The 17,056-nt window shown below is 33.6% G+C and overlaps 1 protein-coding gene across 1 annotated transcript in view; it reads right to left on the reverse strand.

The window, feature by feature from the left end:
* LOC149791310 (uncharacterized) overlaps positions 1 to 17,056 on the reverse strand; it is a 129,880-nt gene that overhangs the window by 85,867 nt on the left and 26,957 nt on the right. Inside the window, exons 6-10 of the mRNA XM_089969839.1 lie at positions 12,195 to 12,530; positions 9,261 to 9,459; positions 7,259 to 7,518; positions 6,525 to 6,738; positions 664 to 906 (exon numbers count right to left, since the gene is read on the reverse strand). Of these exons, the coding sequence (XP_089825965.1) occupies positions 664 to 906; positions 6,525 to 6,738; positions 7,259 to 7,518; positions 9,261 to 9,459; positions 12,195 to 12,530 (1,252 nt within the window). The remainder of the gene's footprint in view (positions 1 to 663; positions 907 to 6,524; positions 6,739 to 7,258; positions 7,519 to 9,260; positions 9,460 to 12,194; positions 12,531 to 17,056) is intronic.

Consider the following 17,056-nt stretch of genomic DNA (forward strand, 5'->3'; position numbering starts at 1 on the left):
TTAAAATAATTATATAACTTTAATGTTAAATAATTACACGAGATAATTGATTTTTGCTAAACATTTGTTCATGTTAAATTCTGTGATAAAATATATAATACTGTAAGGCGTATGGAGGACTACTCGGACTGATGGTTCTGAACATTCTAAATACACTCAGTAGCCACCATTTCACTAACTCATTGTTAGTGAGTGAAAATGGTGGATTTTACAGTCTGAATATTTTTTAAAATCAATTACTGCTGCATAATGCTAGTGTATCTATCAAATTTGCTTGAATTCTTTCAAGCAAGCTTTTGAGGCTGATTTTCAAGGTGTTTCAAGAAAAAGAAGTCAGGCAAATAACCATTTCTTCAAACTTAAAATGTTCTGATGTGAACCTGATCCAAGTGTCAGCTTTGGTTAAATGGTGTTGTTGCTTTTGACTCCGATCTCCCTCACCCTCCATTCCCCCTGCAGTTTGTACTATCTACTGATTTTAAAAACAAAAAGCATCAAGGATATAAAATGGGGGATACAAACTGCCAGGAGGGTCACAGGCTAAAACTACAGAAGGTTTTTAGGAGAAGGAGTTGATTTAAGTCAGTAAAATGATAAGCAGATTAAGACATGGCACAAAGACAGTGGAAAGTCAGAAAAATAAATGTATCTAAATGTTCTTACCATCCTTAGTCTGATTAAGCTCTACATGAATATTTGCACCAACGTTATCCTTTGCAGCAAAAGCGGAGAATATGGTTGCATCAGTATCGTTACCATCAGCCTTTGGAGCTCTTGCTGTACGAGACTGCAGGATAAATGTGGTGTTATCTGTTTGCAAGGATACGAGTGTGTATTCTCCCCATCCATTGAAGGTGAACTTCTTTTTGTCCAATGTCTCAATATGAGGATCACCCCAGAAAAATGCTGCAACAAATATATTTAATATGCATTTGATGTTTTTTGGGGAACAACTATTGTATTTGTAATCTTAAAGAAACATTTTAGTGAAAAAACTTGTTTAATAGAAAAACTGGTGCCTGCTTTCCTTAGTGTTCCATATCTATTGAAAATAAATTGCACTAATCTGATAAAAAATTTGGAATATTTATACAACTTGGCAGGCCCATCACACACAAAGTTATGAAGCAGCAAGTTAATAATTATTATCTATACACTTCTATAACTTTTTAGACTGATGGCTTATTTATCACCCTGTAGGATCGAATTTGTGTCTACTGTTATTGCTTTATGACAGAGACTGATTTTAATGTACTACACAAGAATGCATGCTTAATGCTATACTACATACTTTACTATATGTATACTTGACTCACTTTACTATATGCATACCTGACTACACATTTCACTATATGCATACATGACTCCATACTTTACTATATGCATACCTGACTACACATTTTACTATATGCAAATATGACTCCATACTTTACTATATGCATACTTGACTCACTTTATTATATGCATACATGACTCCATACTTTACTATATGCATACCTGACTACACATTTTACTATATGCATACATGATTCCATACTTTACTATATGCATACCTGTCTACACATTTTACTATATGCATACATGACTCCATACTTTACTATATGCATACTTGACTCCATACTTTAATATATGCATACTTGACTCCATACTTTACTATATGCATACCTGACTCATACTTCACTATATTCATACTTGACTACATACTTTACTATATACATACATGACTCCATACTTTACTATATGCATACTTGACTCAAACTTTGCTATATGCATACTCGATTGCATACTTTTCTATATTCATACTTGAATCATACTTTACTATATTCATACTTGACTACATACTTTGCTATATTCATCTTGGACTACATACTTAACTATATGCATACCTGACTACATACTTTACTATATACATACATGACTCCATACTTTACTATATGCATACTTGACTACATACTTTACTATATGCATACTTGACTCAAACTTTGCTATATGCATACTCGATTGCATACTTTTCTATATTCATACTTGACTCATACTTTACTATATTCATACTTGACTACATACTTTACTATATTCATATTTCACTACATACTTTACTATATTCATACTTGACTCATACTTTACTATATTCATACTTGACTACATACTTTACTATGTATAATAATAATAATAATAATAATAATAATGCTTTATTTATAGAGGGTGACTCATTAGTTAAGGACTATTCTCCCTTGTGGCCCTCTTAAAGAGAATATAACAATGTACATTAAATGAAGATAGCGATAATTACTGTTTATCTTAACATGTTTAGTATTAAAATACTAAATTCCATTATCTATTAGAAGCACATACATGTTCATGATATCTCTTCTTAAATACTGTAATATTTTCAGCAGATTTTACATGTAGTGGAAGCTTGTTCCACAAAACTGTACCAGAGTATTGGAAGCTCTTTTTAAATTGCTCTGTTCTTGGTTTTGGTGCTAGAAAGGTCAAATTCCATGTGATACTGATCTCAACTGGTATTGTGTTGAAAAAGACCTGAATAAGTCCTGAAGATACTCTGGTGCAGTTCCATATGGACATTTATATAAAAGAACTGCCTCGTGAAAATCTATCATGTCATATATTGTGAACCATTTGAGTTCTGTAAACAATGATTTTGAGTGATGATCAATAGATGCATAAAACATTACGTGTTTCTGAAGCCTATAAATCCTGTCAAGTTCAGATTTAGCACAATTTCCCCATACATTAGAACAATAATCCATTGTTGGAAGAAAATATGACTTGAAGTAAAGATTGCAAGTTTCCATAGGTAAATATTTATTGATTCTGCTGAGTATGGCAATTTTGGATGACAGTGTTTTTCCAAGCTTTTCAATATGGTCATTGCATAATAAATTATTATCTACGGTCACACCTACAAGCTTTTCATGTCTGACATTTTCTAATGGATGATTTTTTATTGCAAGAGATAGTTCTGGGTTCCCTAACTTGTGTAGCTTTTGTGATGTCCCAAAAACCATACATTTTGTTTTACCTTCATTAGTTAGCATCATATTTTGTTGTGCCCAGTTTTGGACTCTAATAAGGTCTGAGTCTAATCTCATTTGGATAACTTCAGTATCAGAGCTAGGTGTATTCAAGATGTATGTCGCTTTCTTAAAGAATTTGATGTTCAGACAGTTAACATTAAAGGCATTAAGCTCATTTTACAGTTTCTCGGTACATGAATACCAACAGCCTCATCTTTTTTCCAGTAGAAAGGCAATTTCTATCAGTTAAAAACAGCATACCAGTGTAGAGGAACATTTGAAGATCAACAAAAGCGATCAATTTTCATGCACAATTTTGGTCTGTTTCTTTTTGCTACTTAAGTTAAAGTTAACACAAACAATCTGCCCAGCCATTTACAGCTGTGTTCAGATATAATTTAGAGGAATCGTTTATTTAAATTATTCACTGGGATGACAAAGTGTTCAATGACTTTTTGTACTAAAACACTACTTCGGGATTATTTTGAATTCATCCAAAGACATTCTGAATTATATCATTATGATACATCAGGACTAGGGGTGAAACGATACACCTGTGCTGTGTATCAATACAATTCATGATACATAGCCTGCGATAGGATACATATCAATATGTATATGAACTTGATGGTCTTTCCATCTTTAAAGTATCATATACTTTTATGCAATTCTCACTGATGAGAAGATAACAACAATACTTTCAAACAGACTACCTGTTGGTGGAAATGAGTTTTATCTAATGTTTTAGGCTTTTTAATAGTGAACCTATTTAACTCCCTTAGTTTTGCACAACATGAATAATTTAAAAACATCTTATTACCACTTTCATGTCTCAGTTACACGTGGAAGACATTACTATGTTATCTTGAAAACAGAAAAAATAATGAAATTTCCTTGTGGAAAGGATATCTCATCTAGAACAAACTTGGGCATGGGAATAAGGTTGAATGAAAACAAAATCTATCACATTTTACCTCCTGCAGATGCAAAAGACTGTTGTAGCTACAGGTACTTGTATTAGTTAGTAAGAAGGAAAACTACTGACTACACCCAGTCCTATTCTACAATTTTTCTTAACTTACACAACGTAATAAGCTTGAGCAGTTTGAAACCTGACCCATAGCCTATTCTTGCTAATTTCATTTATTCCATCAGCACCAAATTCATTCACTGGTTAAATATCTCTGCATAAAAAAGGGAAATTTCATATTTGTTTCCCATGTACAATTTAAGTAGAGATGATGACAGGATTTTATCTTAAGGGGGACCTCCCTCTTTATCAAAGATATAAGATGGGGGACGAAGAAACAGCAAAGTTCAATATTGATCTAAACTTCAATATATGTCTCTTTCTTCCTGCTCCACTTTCTTAGCGCTCTACTGAAATCAACATCTTTGACAGATGTCACCTCTAGTTGTATAAGCATTAATCTGTTAATTAATTCTAAGCATACTCTGCTCCTTTTCTTGATACCAATAATGTTATGTGCTTCTTTCTGAAGGGGCATATACATAGCTAGCTTTGTCAGCTTGAACATGTTGAGAAACTGATCTTTGTGACTGTTTTGTACAATTTTCCAGGCACTATCTTTTGGATACATCTGCTCCAAAATAGAATTTTTCATTAACATAAACTTACTTTGTTAAATCAGTACTTTACAGACTACTACGCCAAATTTCTTATCAGTTCCATAATGCTGTATAAGGGTATTTAGTTCATCAATGCTGAATAAGGGTATTTAGTCCATAATGCTGTATAAGGGTATTTAGTCCATCAGTGCTGTATAAGGGTATTTAATCCATCAATGCTGTATAAGGGTATTTAGTCTATCAATGCTGTATAAGGGTATTTAGTCCATCAATGCTGTATAAGGGTATTTAGTCCATCAATGCTGTATATGGGTATTTAGTCCATAAGGCTGTATAAGGGTATATAGTTCATCAGTACTGTATAAGGGTATTTAGTTCATCAATGCTGTATAAGGGTATTTAGTCCATCAATGCTGTATATGGGTATTTAGTCCATAATGCTGTATAAGGGTATTTAGACCATCAATGCTGTATAAGGGTATTTAATCCATAATTGCTGTATAAGTGTATTTAGTCTATCAATGCTGTATAAGGGTATTTAGTCCATCAATGCTGTATACGGGTATTTAGTCCACCAATGCTAATGCAGACTTTAGTGGTATACAACACTGCCATATTCCAAGATGGTGTTTTGGGTGGGGGTGGACGAAAAATGTGTCTTTTGAGGTCACAAAGGGGGTCACTACCTGTTACCCAATCGGGTGACATTGTCCAATTTTGGAATATTTTATCTTTTCATATAAGCTTATGGAAAATTACTAGAAATTCCAATCTGATCCAAGAAAAGAAACAAATTAATCTTTTCTCTGAAGCATTTAATATTTATGAACCAAAAAGTCAGTAAATTTCACAATGTCCAATATCATAAACCTACCCACAATACACCATGGGCCTAAACTCACATAAACACAAACACAAAGACATTAAGAAACAAAAATGAGTTTCTACCTGTTCATCTCTGCAATCAAATGCTATGAGGGAGTTTCAAACATGTCAGGTGTTGTTTCTATGTTGCTGGATGTCATGCTACTAAAATAACCTCATTTTTCATTTGAAATAAGGAGAAAAATCTGAATTCAAAAAAACATTGTCGCTTCTTATGAACTTTCACACAACCTTTAATAAAGATAGTTTAAACAGACTCATTCAAGGCAAAGATGTGAAATTAATTATTTTCTTCAATTTGCATCTCTATGATTAACCTACCATCAAACTTAGTGTACTTTACAGAAGCAAACAGCTGAGTGCCAAGGATCTAACATGGCATTACAATAGCTCTTTACAGCCAGTTAAATAATCTGTGAAACTGGTTGCTAATTTCTGACTGCTTAACCCATTAATTGACTCTGTAATAATCTCACTTTTGCTATGGATATATGTATAGTATTAGTCAAAAAATCTCTTTCTCTATATTCTTTTTCCCTCTTAGATTGCTGACAACCATGTTTTTCACAAACACAGCGGTGTCAAAAGGGAGGTTTGGGAGTAAATAAGTTGTATTCTTGTGACACGTCATGTTATGGCATGAATGTCATGCACTGCCAAGGAAATTCAAATAGCAGATCTGCAATACAGATGTTTTACTTCAGTACATTCCAATCAATGTCAGCAATAACACTTTTCAGCTTGGTTTCTGTCACTGCACATGAATTACATCAGTGCATGTCTCTCAGTCTGTATTTAAAATGTTCAATAATACATTAGTACAATCCTGGCTATAGAGTGATAAATCAATCAGCAGAGGCAGTCTTTGAAAGACTCGGCATCAAAACATTGTCTATTGTCCATGTCATATCAAATAAACATAGGATGGGTGACATGCAATGAATGTGTGTGAAGCACTACTTATTTTCTGGAGGTTTTAATGTTCATTCTTGAATTACATGTAACACTCACCAAAGAAAAATGGAAAACTGCTATAGCACCAACTGACTGGTCGAAGCTCATAGTACAAATGACAGAGATTGGTTTTTTGGCAGCAATATTCTTTCATTCTTTGGTCTACAGCCTGATATTGCCTGGAGTACAGTGTTTTATGATACTGCAGGAACCCACCTGCAGTTGGTGCTTGTTGCTGGTACTGGCCAGTCCATATGTTGTAACAGCAGGTCTGTTGGTAAATAATAATAATAATAATAATAATATTAATACTAATAATAATAATAATAATCAAATAACAAAAACAGTAATGACAAGAATTATAACAACTGCAACTGAGATAATCATAAAGGCGCTATCTATGAAAACAAATAATCAAGACTTGGGGATTTTAAATGGCACATTGCCATAGCTACTGCTGGACTGGAACCTTAAATGGTCCTAAAATGACCATTAAACTATTGCAGGACTGGGACTTTAAATGGCCCTAAACAGACCATGCTATTTCAAGACAGGGACATTAAATGGCCCTAAACTGACCATAACTATTGCAAGACAGAGACTTTAAATGGCCCCAAACTGACCATAACTACTGCAAGACTGTCCCTAAGCTGATCATGGCTGTTGCATGATGCTGAAAAATATACTAGATGAGGTTCTTCCTTGAAAAGGTATTAACATGAATTAGGCAAGTGTGTCCAATATCAGTTGTGTGACACTGGTCCAGACAATAGAAAAATATATATCTATACCTTCCCATGAGGGCTGTACCACCATCTTGGCTGTACAACAGCACAGTAGATACTGTCATCCTGGAAGTAGTAGCTACCAAATGAGCTATCCCACCAGAGCAAGTTCAGTGTGCAAGGACACCATGGCATGACGATATTCATCCACCAGTTGTACCATCTCAAGTATCGATTTTCTGACCACCATGCCCGGCAAACACGTTCCTCGCTGCTGACTTGGAATCCAACAGGTGTCAATCGGTAATACAGGACACCTCTTATGCCTGTAAAATATTTGATCCAAAAGTTTTTACCCTTCTTTTTTCTGTATATGCATAAAGAGATTGATATGAGATATAGTCTTCAGAGTGACTTTACAACAGAATATTATTTCTTCAGCAAGAGACCCTTGAAGAGACTGATGCTCTACTGAAAAAAAAGAACTTCCAGGAATTCAAGATAAGACCATTTTTTCCTTTTAACTGCCAAGTGCTGAAATGATCTCTGATATTCACAACAGCAATAACACAATATTTAAATTAGCTCTGTGGATGTTGGATTGGCACCACTTTCATTTAGGACCATCAAGCCATCATCCAGGACAAACAAGACATCATTTAGGGCCAACAAGACATCATAAAAAGATTTCTTGTTGAAACCCCTTTTTCATAGGATTTTCAAATTTTGGAAAACAATAAAAATAACTGTATGAGTGCTGATATGGTGTCTACATTAGATATCAGACTGGCACCATTTTCATTTAAGACTGCAACTAGCCTTGATTAGGGGTTCTTTCATGAAAGCACAATATTCTGAAGATGGCTGAACAATTAGACATCACAAGAAGTCTTTCTGAGAAGATCCTATGTCAATATGACTTTCTCTTCAGCTGATTTATTGGTAAGAACATTTTCAAGACTGCTGTCATGGTGACCATAGTGGTTATCAGATTGGCACCAATTTCATTAGGACCAACTGGGAATCATGTATAGTCTGTTAGTAAAAACACTATGTTGATATATCCATCCATTCATGAGGAATATTGATATAAAATAACTTTAAATGGCTCCTGTGGCCATATTGGATGTCAGAGCAGCACCATTTTAATTTAGGATTAACAAAACCCTGGGATAAATGTGTCTAACATTTCATGGCAATCATCCAGGTAGCTGATGTGAAGCAGTGATAATGAACCTGTGCTAATGAAGGGATGACATGTATTAGGTTGGTCACTAATCTAATACATGCAAATAACATTGTTGTTTAGACTGTGAACCAGACTTGTCACATCCAATAACGAAACAGACTGGCAGTCTAAAAATGATTATGAGGTAAACCTTAAAATAAACTGCATGTGCTATTTTTAGCACAAAACATTGACATGATTATGAACTGTTGATATCATTTTTAGTTGCTGCAATACGATTGCTTATGTCAGAAGATGGCTACAAGTTGACACTTTTCACTAGTCAATGACAATGCTTGACTTTCAACCTGGGGTAATGAAGGGATGGCATGTATTATGTTGGTCTGCAATGTGATTGCTTATGTCAGAAGATGGCTACAAGTTGACACTTTTCACTAGTCAATGACAATGCTTGACTTTCAACCTGGGGTAATGAAGGGATGGCATGTATTATGTTGGTCTGCAATACGATTGCTTATGTCAGAAGATGGCTACAAGTTGACACTTTTCACTAGTCAATGACAATGCTTGACTTTCAACCTGGGGTAATGGAGGGATGGCATGTATTATGTTGGTCTGCAATGTGATTGCTTATGTCAGAAGATGGCTACAAGTTGACACTTTTTACTTGTCAATGACAATGCTTGACTTTCAACCTGGGGTAATGGAGGGATGGCATGTATTATGTTGGTCTGCAATGTGATTGCTTATGTCAGAAGATGGCTACAAGTTGACACTTTTTACTTGTCAATGACAATGCTTGACTTTCAACCTGGGATAATGAGTTTCATAGATTATTACAAATATATCAAAGAAATAAATATACATGAAGATGGTTACCATTGGTTACAGCATTTCTGTCCATACTCAATGCTCCACTTGTGAATGAATTCAAATCCTTCTTTAAAATCCCTGAGTTTGCAAAGGAATAACCAATGAATATATAATTATAATCGAAATGCATCTGATCAGTGAAGTAGATGTAAGCGACAAACGTATTCAATCCATCGGTTGCCAAGGCAAGTTGAAAAGTAACACTCTGAAAAATAAAGGAATAAACACTTCATATTATCTTACTCTAATGCATAATTGCAGTGTATTCGTACTGGAAAAAAGACAATTCTACATAAACATCATTTTAAACTATCCATCACATAACATGGTCATCATTAGAAAACTAATTTAGAGTGCTCCTATGATTAAAATCAGAAAATCACTTGGCCATTCTGCCAAGTAAAGAAATAACCACATACATTTGATGGGTCTGGTGCATTTGGAACACCCTTGTCTTGTTCATTGTGAGATTACTTCTGAATGACACTCAGAAGAATCCCAATTTAGTAAACATGCGAAGAACAGTCTTATAACATGATAGGTTTTGAAAATAACACTTAATGATGTTTTAGTAATTAATAAAATACATGCACAGAAAAAATGTAAGAAATCAATTACTTTCTTTTGTATCCAACTATAACCTGAATTGATGCTAGTGACTACTTGTTATCTATTCACTGTCACATTATATACTTATTTTTAGGTAATAACAACCACAGGACTGAGAACAGTTAAAACTGGCTATTATTTAGATTTGAAGTCTTTACTAGCATGCAATTGAAAAGACCAAGGACAATCAGACTGGATTTGATGATTTGCCTTAGGCTGTGTGCACCAAGAGTGTTGCAACAGAAAAAGCTTAGAATGTTCCAATTATGACACAGTTTCCTACCACAACATTGTGCCAAGTGAACAAAAGCATTTCTGAATATAGTTCAAAATGGTTGTAAAATAAATCTAAGATTTCTTTGAGAAAAAGGCTGAAGATGTTCTGATTGCAGATGTTATATAGCATGGCTTGGTAGGTAATAGAGTAATCCAAGTCAATAATCAATGTGGTATTATTTTGAGTTAAATATTTATTACCAGAAATACATTACCCATTAGTACTGATTACCAGTAATACATTACCCATTAGTACTGATTAACAGTAATACATTACGCATTAGTACTGATTACCAGTAATACATTACCCATTAGTACTGATTACCAGCAATACATTACCCACTAGTACTGATTACCAGCAATACATTACCCATTAGTACTGATTACCAGTAATACATTACCCATTAGTACTGATTACCAGTAGTACATTACCCATTAGTACTGATTACCAGTAATACATTACCCATTAGTACTGATTACCAGTATTACATTACCCATTAGTACTGATTACCAGTAATACATTACCCATTAGTACTGATTACCAGTAGTACATTACCCATTAGTACTGATTACCAGTAATACATTACCCATTATTACTGATTACCAGTAATACATTACCCATTAGTACTGATTACCAGCAATACATTACCCATTAGTACTGATTACCAGTAATACATTACCCACTAGTACTGATTACCAGCAATACATTACCCATTAGTACTGATCACCAGCAATACATTACCCATTAGTACTGATTACCAGTAATACATTACCCATTAGTACTGATTACCAGCAATACATTACCCATTAGTACTGATTACCAGTAATACATTACCCATTAGTACTGATTACCAGTAATACATTACCCATTAGTACTGATTACCAGCAATACATTACCCATTAATACTGATTACCAGTAATACATTACCCATTAGTACTGATTACCAGTAATACATTACCCATTAGTACTGATTACCAGCAATACATTACCCATTAGTACTGATTACCAGTAATACATTACCCACTAGTACTGATTACCAGCAATACATTACCCATTAGTACTGATTACCAGCAATACATTACCCATTAGTACTGATTACCAGTAGTACATTACCCATTAGTACTGATTACCTGTAATACATTACCCATTATTACTGATTACCAGTAATACATTATCCATTAATAATGATTACAAGTAATACATTACCCATTAGTACTAATTACCAGTAATACATTACCTATTGGCACTGATCACCAGTAATACATTACCCATTAATAATGATTACCAGTAATACATTATCCATTAGTACTGATTACAGTAATACATTTCCCATTAATACTGATTACCAATAATACATTACCCATTAGTACTGATTACCAGTAATACATTACCCATTAGTACTGATTACCTGTAATACATTACCCATTATTACTGATTACCAGTAATACATTATCCATTAATAATGATTACCAGTAATACATTACCCATTAGTACTAATTACTAGTAATACATTACCTATTGGCACTGATTACCAGTAATACATTATCCATTATTTTGATCAATTCTCTGCTATTTTCACATAGTAATCAGAACCAGTTAGGCTGACTGTGTTGAACGTGTGTGTTGTTAGCAATAAAATGTCTTTGAGAAAAAGATAAGATGCCTCATTACCAAATGAAAACATAGGGTACATGTGTTTGTGGTTGTGTACATGTTTAGATGAAATCTGAGAAAAGATTGTAGCAGTATTATTCTGTACGACAATATATGTATATCATAACACATCTACCTAGATGTTTCTATTGATGTGTCCAAACTTCTTTTTGATGAAAAGGCTGGGAGCGATAAATTTAATGAATATTTTCAGTTTGTTCATATTATTGCTAAATTTACTAAATATGATTGATGTTGTAAAATGGGGTCGTGGTGGGGTCAGTTAACTGGTTGCCAAATTTTGTAACAGGTTAACAGTAATACTTGAACCTGTGCATGTTTATTTGGTTAATCCTTTCTGTACTGTATGTACAAAATTAGTCAAACTGTAGTCAACAAACCTCAGATTGACGATAATATACTGGGTATGGTGATGCCCTTTCCCAAGTTACAACCAGGAGAAATGTAGGATTGAAATTTCCCTGATCTGTTTCATAGTTTCGAACATAGTCACGTGCTTTGATGACATTGCTGTTATTCTTAAGACTGTTATTTTCAATGACATCATAAGCATGGTAGTAGATAACACCGACTCCAGATGACCAATATCGTCTAAAGTCAAGGTCATTGAAGTAAGGGGCAAGGTAAGATCCCTGACTCTGAAGCCCAATATCATCCCATGGTGGACCTGGTGTTGTGATCCTCTCATCAAACGACACAATGCCATTACTGCAGATCTGCAAGAAACATTAGGGATATAAATGAGTGCCATGCAAAGAAAACTAGAAAAATTAAAAAAATATGTCCTCTTTGATCAGGAATGAAATAAATGGCAGATAAATGTTATATACAGGATTCTAACTTGGTGTCTGCAATCTCCAAACTGCCAACAGTAACTGAAACATTCTAATGGCAAGTTGTTATTATGAAAACTTTTGATGTCAAGTAAGTACACATGTATTATGAAAATGTTTGATGTCAAGTAAGTATTATGTAAACTTTTGATGTCAAGTAAGTATTATGAAAACTTTTGATGTCAATTATGTAAACTTTTGATGTCAAGTAAGTATTATGAAAACTTTTGATTTCAAGTTAGTATTATGAAAACTTTTGATGTAAAGTAAGTATTATGAAAACGTTTGATGTCAAGTAAGTATTATGAAAACTTTTGATTTCAAGTTAGTATTATGAAAACTTCTGATGTCAAGTAAGTATTATGAAAACTTTTGATGTAAAGTTAGTATTATGTAAACTTTTGATGTCAAGTAAGTATTATGAAACCTTTTGATTTCAAGTTAGTATTATGAAAACTTTTGATGTCAAGTATTATGAAAACGTTTGATGTCAAGTAAGTATTATGAAAACTTTTGATTTCAAGTTAGTATTATGAAAACTTCTGATGTCAAGTAAGTATTATGAAAACTTTTGATGTCAAGTTAGTATTATGTAAACTTTTGATGTCAAGTAAGTATTATGAAACCTTTTGATTTCAAGTTAGTATTATGAAAACTTTTGATGTCAAGTAAGTACTATGAAAACTGTGATATTGTAGGAAGGAAGGTCAGTTCATTCCACAAAGGAAAATGAAAGTGATCCACTTTTCTCATTGAATTACAACATCGGTGTCTCGAAGAGTAACTTAAATTATACAGAATATTTACGTGCATGATTTATTTAAACTAGTTGTGCAAAAGTCCATTTTTGATGCAGTACATGGACATTATGAGAACTGTTACCTGCCACAGGTAAACAAACATCATCTGCATCATCTATGCTTTTCTTTAATTAGTATTTCTACTATTTCTATTTTCACACTGAACGTGTCAGTGGTAAAAAAAAATCATAAACAAAGACAAACGATTTGCCTAAAATGAAAAAATGATAGTAATTAACATCTGAATATAAGTAATGCACATTTGGCAACTTTTAATAATAATAATAATAATTACAATTTTATTTTGAATAATAGGTACAATTTTCATGCTGAATTATTTCCTTTGTTTCAATTGTTACCTTAAACACTATTTTGAATAACTATGTGATTAGTGAATATCTTAACATCAGTGCATTATTTGTGATCTTTACTAATATGTAAACAATTTATTTTCTTATGCATTTATTCATTTTAGTCCATATATTTTTAACAACTTATAATTTAGTGCCAACATTAACACAACATCAGTCACATAGCCCCATTTTGTTTATATTACACAAGAAAGGAAATTGTTATAAATGGTTGCTTCTATGTACATGGTTATGATCCAATAATAAATTCAATTTACTTTTTGAGCAAGGTGTAAGCATTATTTTTTTAAATACATGTACATGAAATATAAAAATTGTGCCTGCCATTTTAGTTGGGAATAAATTTGTTGGTTAATTGCAGAATTATGTGACCACCCACCCCCAACTAACCACCATATCTCCTGTAACAATTTTGTCTTTTAGCACATTGCTTTCATTTTAAAGGTAACATATTTTTGGCAGGTTTGGCTACAAATATTATGCATCTGGCACTGTCAGAGAGAGGCTTCAATGGTTAAACATTTTTCCTCCTTTCTTTGCCTTTAATATAGGAATAAGACCTAGATATTATGAACTGCAACTGCTGTATGTTAAAACATTGCAGTACAGGCTTGTGTACTGATGTACAAAATTAAATACATCTCAAGAAAATAACAGTGAATCTTTTAAAATAATTTCACTCTTCCAAATTTTTCAGTATTTGTGTATTTACATTACAGAAGTTCTTTTGTATTCCAGTGATTTTTCTTTATGCACAAAATATAAAATAGTGTGAGAATTTGACTTCACCTCTTTTCATCCATCTGTTTGTTGATATGCTTTGCTATTCATTTCATATATCTTATGACTATATTTCAAAAATATTGAATAAAGAAAAAACTTTTTTTATCATAGCAATATTCATAGGCTTATCAAGCAACGATTAGATATTACATATAACTTATATGTTTTATGCACAAAACGTAAGGAACATATATATATATATATATATATATATATATGCTTTGCATACAATATATTTTGAAATGAATGTTTAACATATGTTGAATAGTCAAACGCTAAATGGCACTGTCTGTATAGTCAAACACTAAATGGCAAACTGTATAGTAAAAAACTAAATGGCAAACTGTATAGTCAAACACTATATGGCACACTGTCTTGTCTGTATAGTCAAACACTAAATGGCACATTGTCTTGTCTGTATAGTCAAACCCTAAATGGCACACTGTCTGCATAGTCAAACACTAAATGGCACACTGTATAGTCAAACACTAAATGGCACTGTCTGTATAGTCAAACACTAAATGGCGCATTGTCTGTATAGTCAAACACTAAATGGCACACTGTATAGTCAAATACTAAATGGCACACTGTCCTGTCTGTACAGTCAAACACTAAATGGCACACTGTCTGAATAGTCAAACACTAAATGGCACTGTCTGTATAGTCAAACACTAAATGGCAAACTGTATAGTCAAACACTAAATGGCACACTGTATAGTCAAACAATAAACGGCACACTGCCTTGTCTGTATAGTCAAACACTAAATGGCACTTTCAATAGACAAACACTAAATGGCACTGTCTGTATAGTCAAACACTAAATGACAAACTGTATAGTCAAACACTAAATGGCACACTGTCTTGTCTGTATAGCCAAACACTAAATGGCACATTGTCTTATCTGTATAGTCAAACACTAAATGGCACATTGTATAGTCAAACACTAAATGGCACACTGTACAGTCAAACACTAAATGGCACTGTCTGTATAGTCAAACACTAAATGGCACATTGTATAGTCAAACACTAAATGGCACACTGTATAGTCAAACACTAAATGACACACTGTCTGGTCTGTATAGTCAAACCCTAAATGGCACACTGTCTGCAGTCAAACACTAAATGGCACGGTGTATAGTCAAACACTAAATGGCACTGTCTGTATAGCCAAACACTAAATGGCACACTGTCTTGTCTATATAGTCAAACACTAAATGGCACACTGTCTGCATAGTCAAACACTAAATGACACACTATAGTCAAACAATAAATGGCAGACTGTTTTGACAGTATAGTCAAACACTAAATGGCACATTGTCTGTATAGTCAAACACTAAATGGCACACTGTATAGACATACTAAATGGCACACTGTCTTGTCTGTATAGTCAAACACAAAATGGCACACTGTTTGCATAGTCAAACACTAAATGGCACTGTCTGTATAGTCAAACACTAAATGGCAAACTGTATAGTCAAACACTAAATGGCACACTGTCTTGTCTGTATAGTCAAACACTAAATGGCACATTGTCTGTATAGTCAAACACTAAATGGCACACTGTCTTGTCTGTATAATCAAACACTAAATGGCACACTGTCTGAATAGTCAAACACTAAATGGCACTGTCTGTATAGTCAAACACTAAATGGCACACTGTATAGTCAAATAATAAATGGCACATTGTCTTGTCTGTATAGTCAAACACTAAATGGCACACTGTCTGAATAGTCAAACACTAAATGGCACTGTCTGTATAGTCAAACACTAAATTACAAACTGTATAGTCAAACACTAAATGGCACACTGTCTTGTCTGTATAGTCAAACACTAAATGGCACATTGTCTTGTCTGTATAGTCAGACACTAAATGGCACATTGTCTGTATAGTCAAACACAAAATGGCACACTGTACAGTCAAACACTAAATGGCACATTGTATAGTCAAACACTAAATGGCACACTGTATAGTCAAACACTAAATGGCACTGTCTGTATAGCCAAACACTAAATGGCACACTGTCTTGTCTGTATAGTCAAACACTAAATGGCACACTGTCTGCATAGTCAAACACTAAATGGCACACTGTCTGAATAGTCAAACACTAAATGGCACACTGTCTTGTCTGTATAGTCAAACACAAAATGGCATACTGTATAGTCATACACTAAATGGCACAATGCAGCATAGTCGTCAAACACTAAATGGCACACTGTATAGTCATACACTAAATGGCACAATGCATAGTCAAACACTAAATGGCACACTGTATGAATAGTCAAACACTAAATGGCACACTGTATAGTCATACACTAAATGGCACAATGTAGTCAAACACTAAATGGCACACTGTCTGAATTGTCAAACACTAAATGGCACACTGTCTGAATAGTCAAACACTAAATGGCACACTGTCTGAATATTCTAACTCCATAGCTGATGTCCCATCAAGCA

This window comes from Sinohyriopsis cumingii, chromosome 9 (genome assembly GCF_028554795.1).
Source record: "Sinohyriopsis cumingii isolate HCF-2022 chromosome 9, ASM2855479v2, whole genome shotgun sequence".
NCBI lineage: Eukaryota > Metazoa > Mollusca > Bivalvia > Unionida > Unionidae > Sinohyriopsis > Sinohyriopsis cumingii.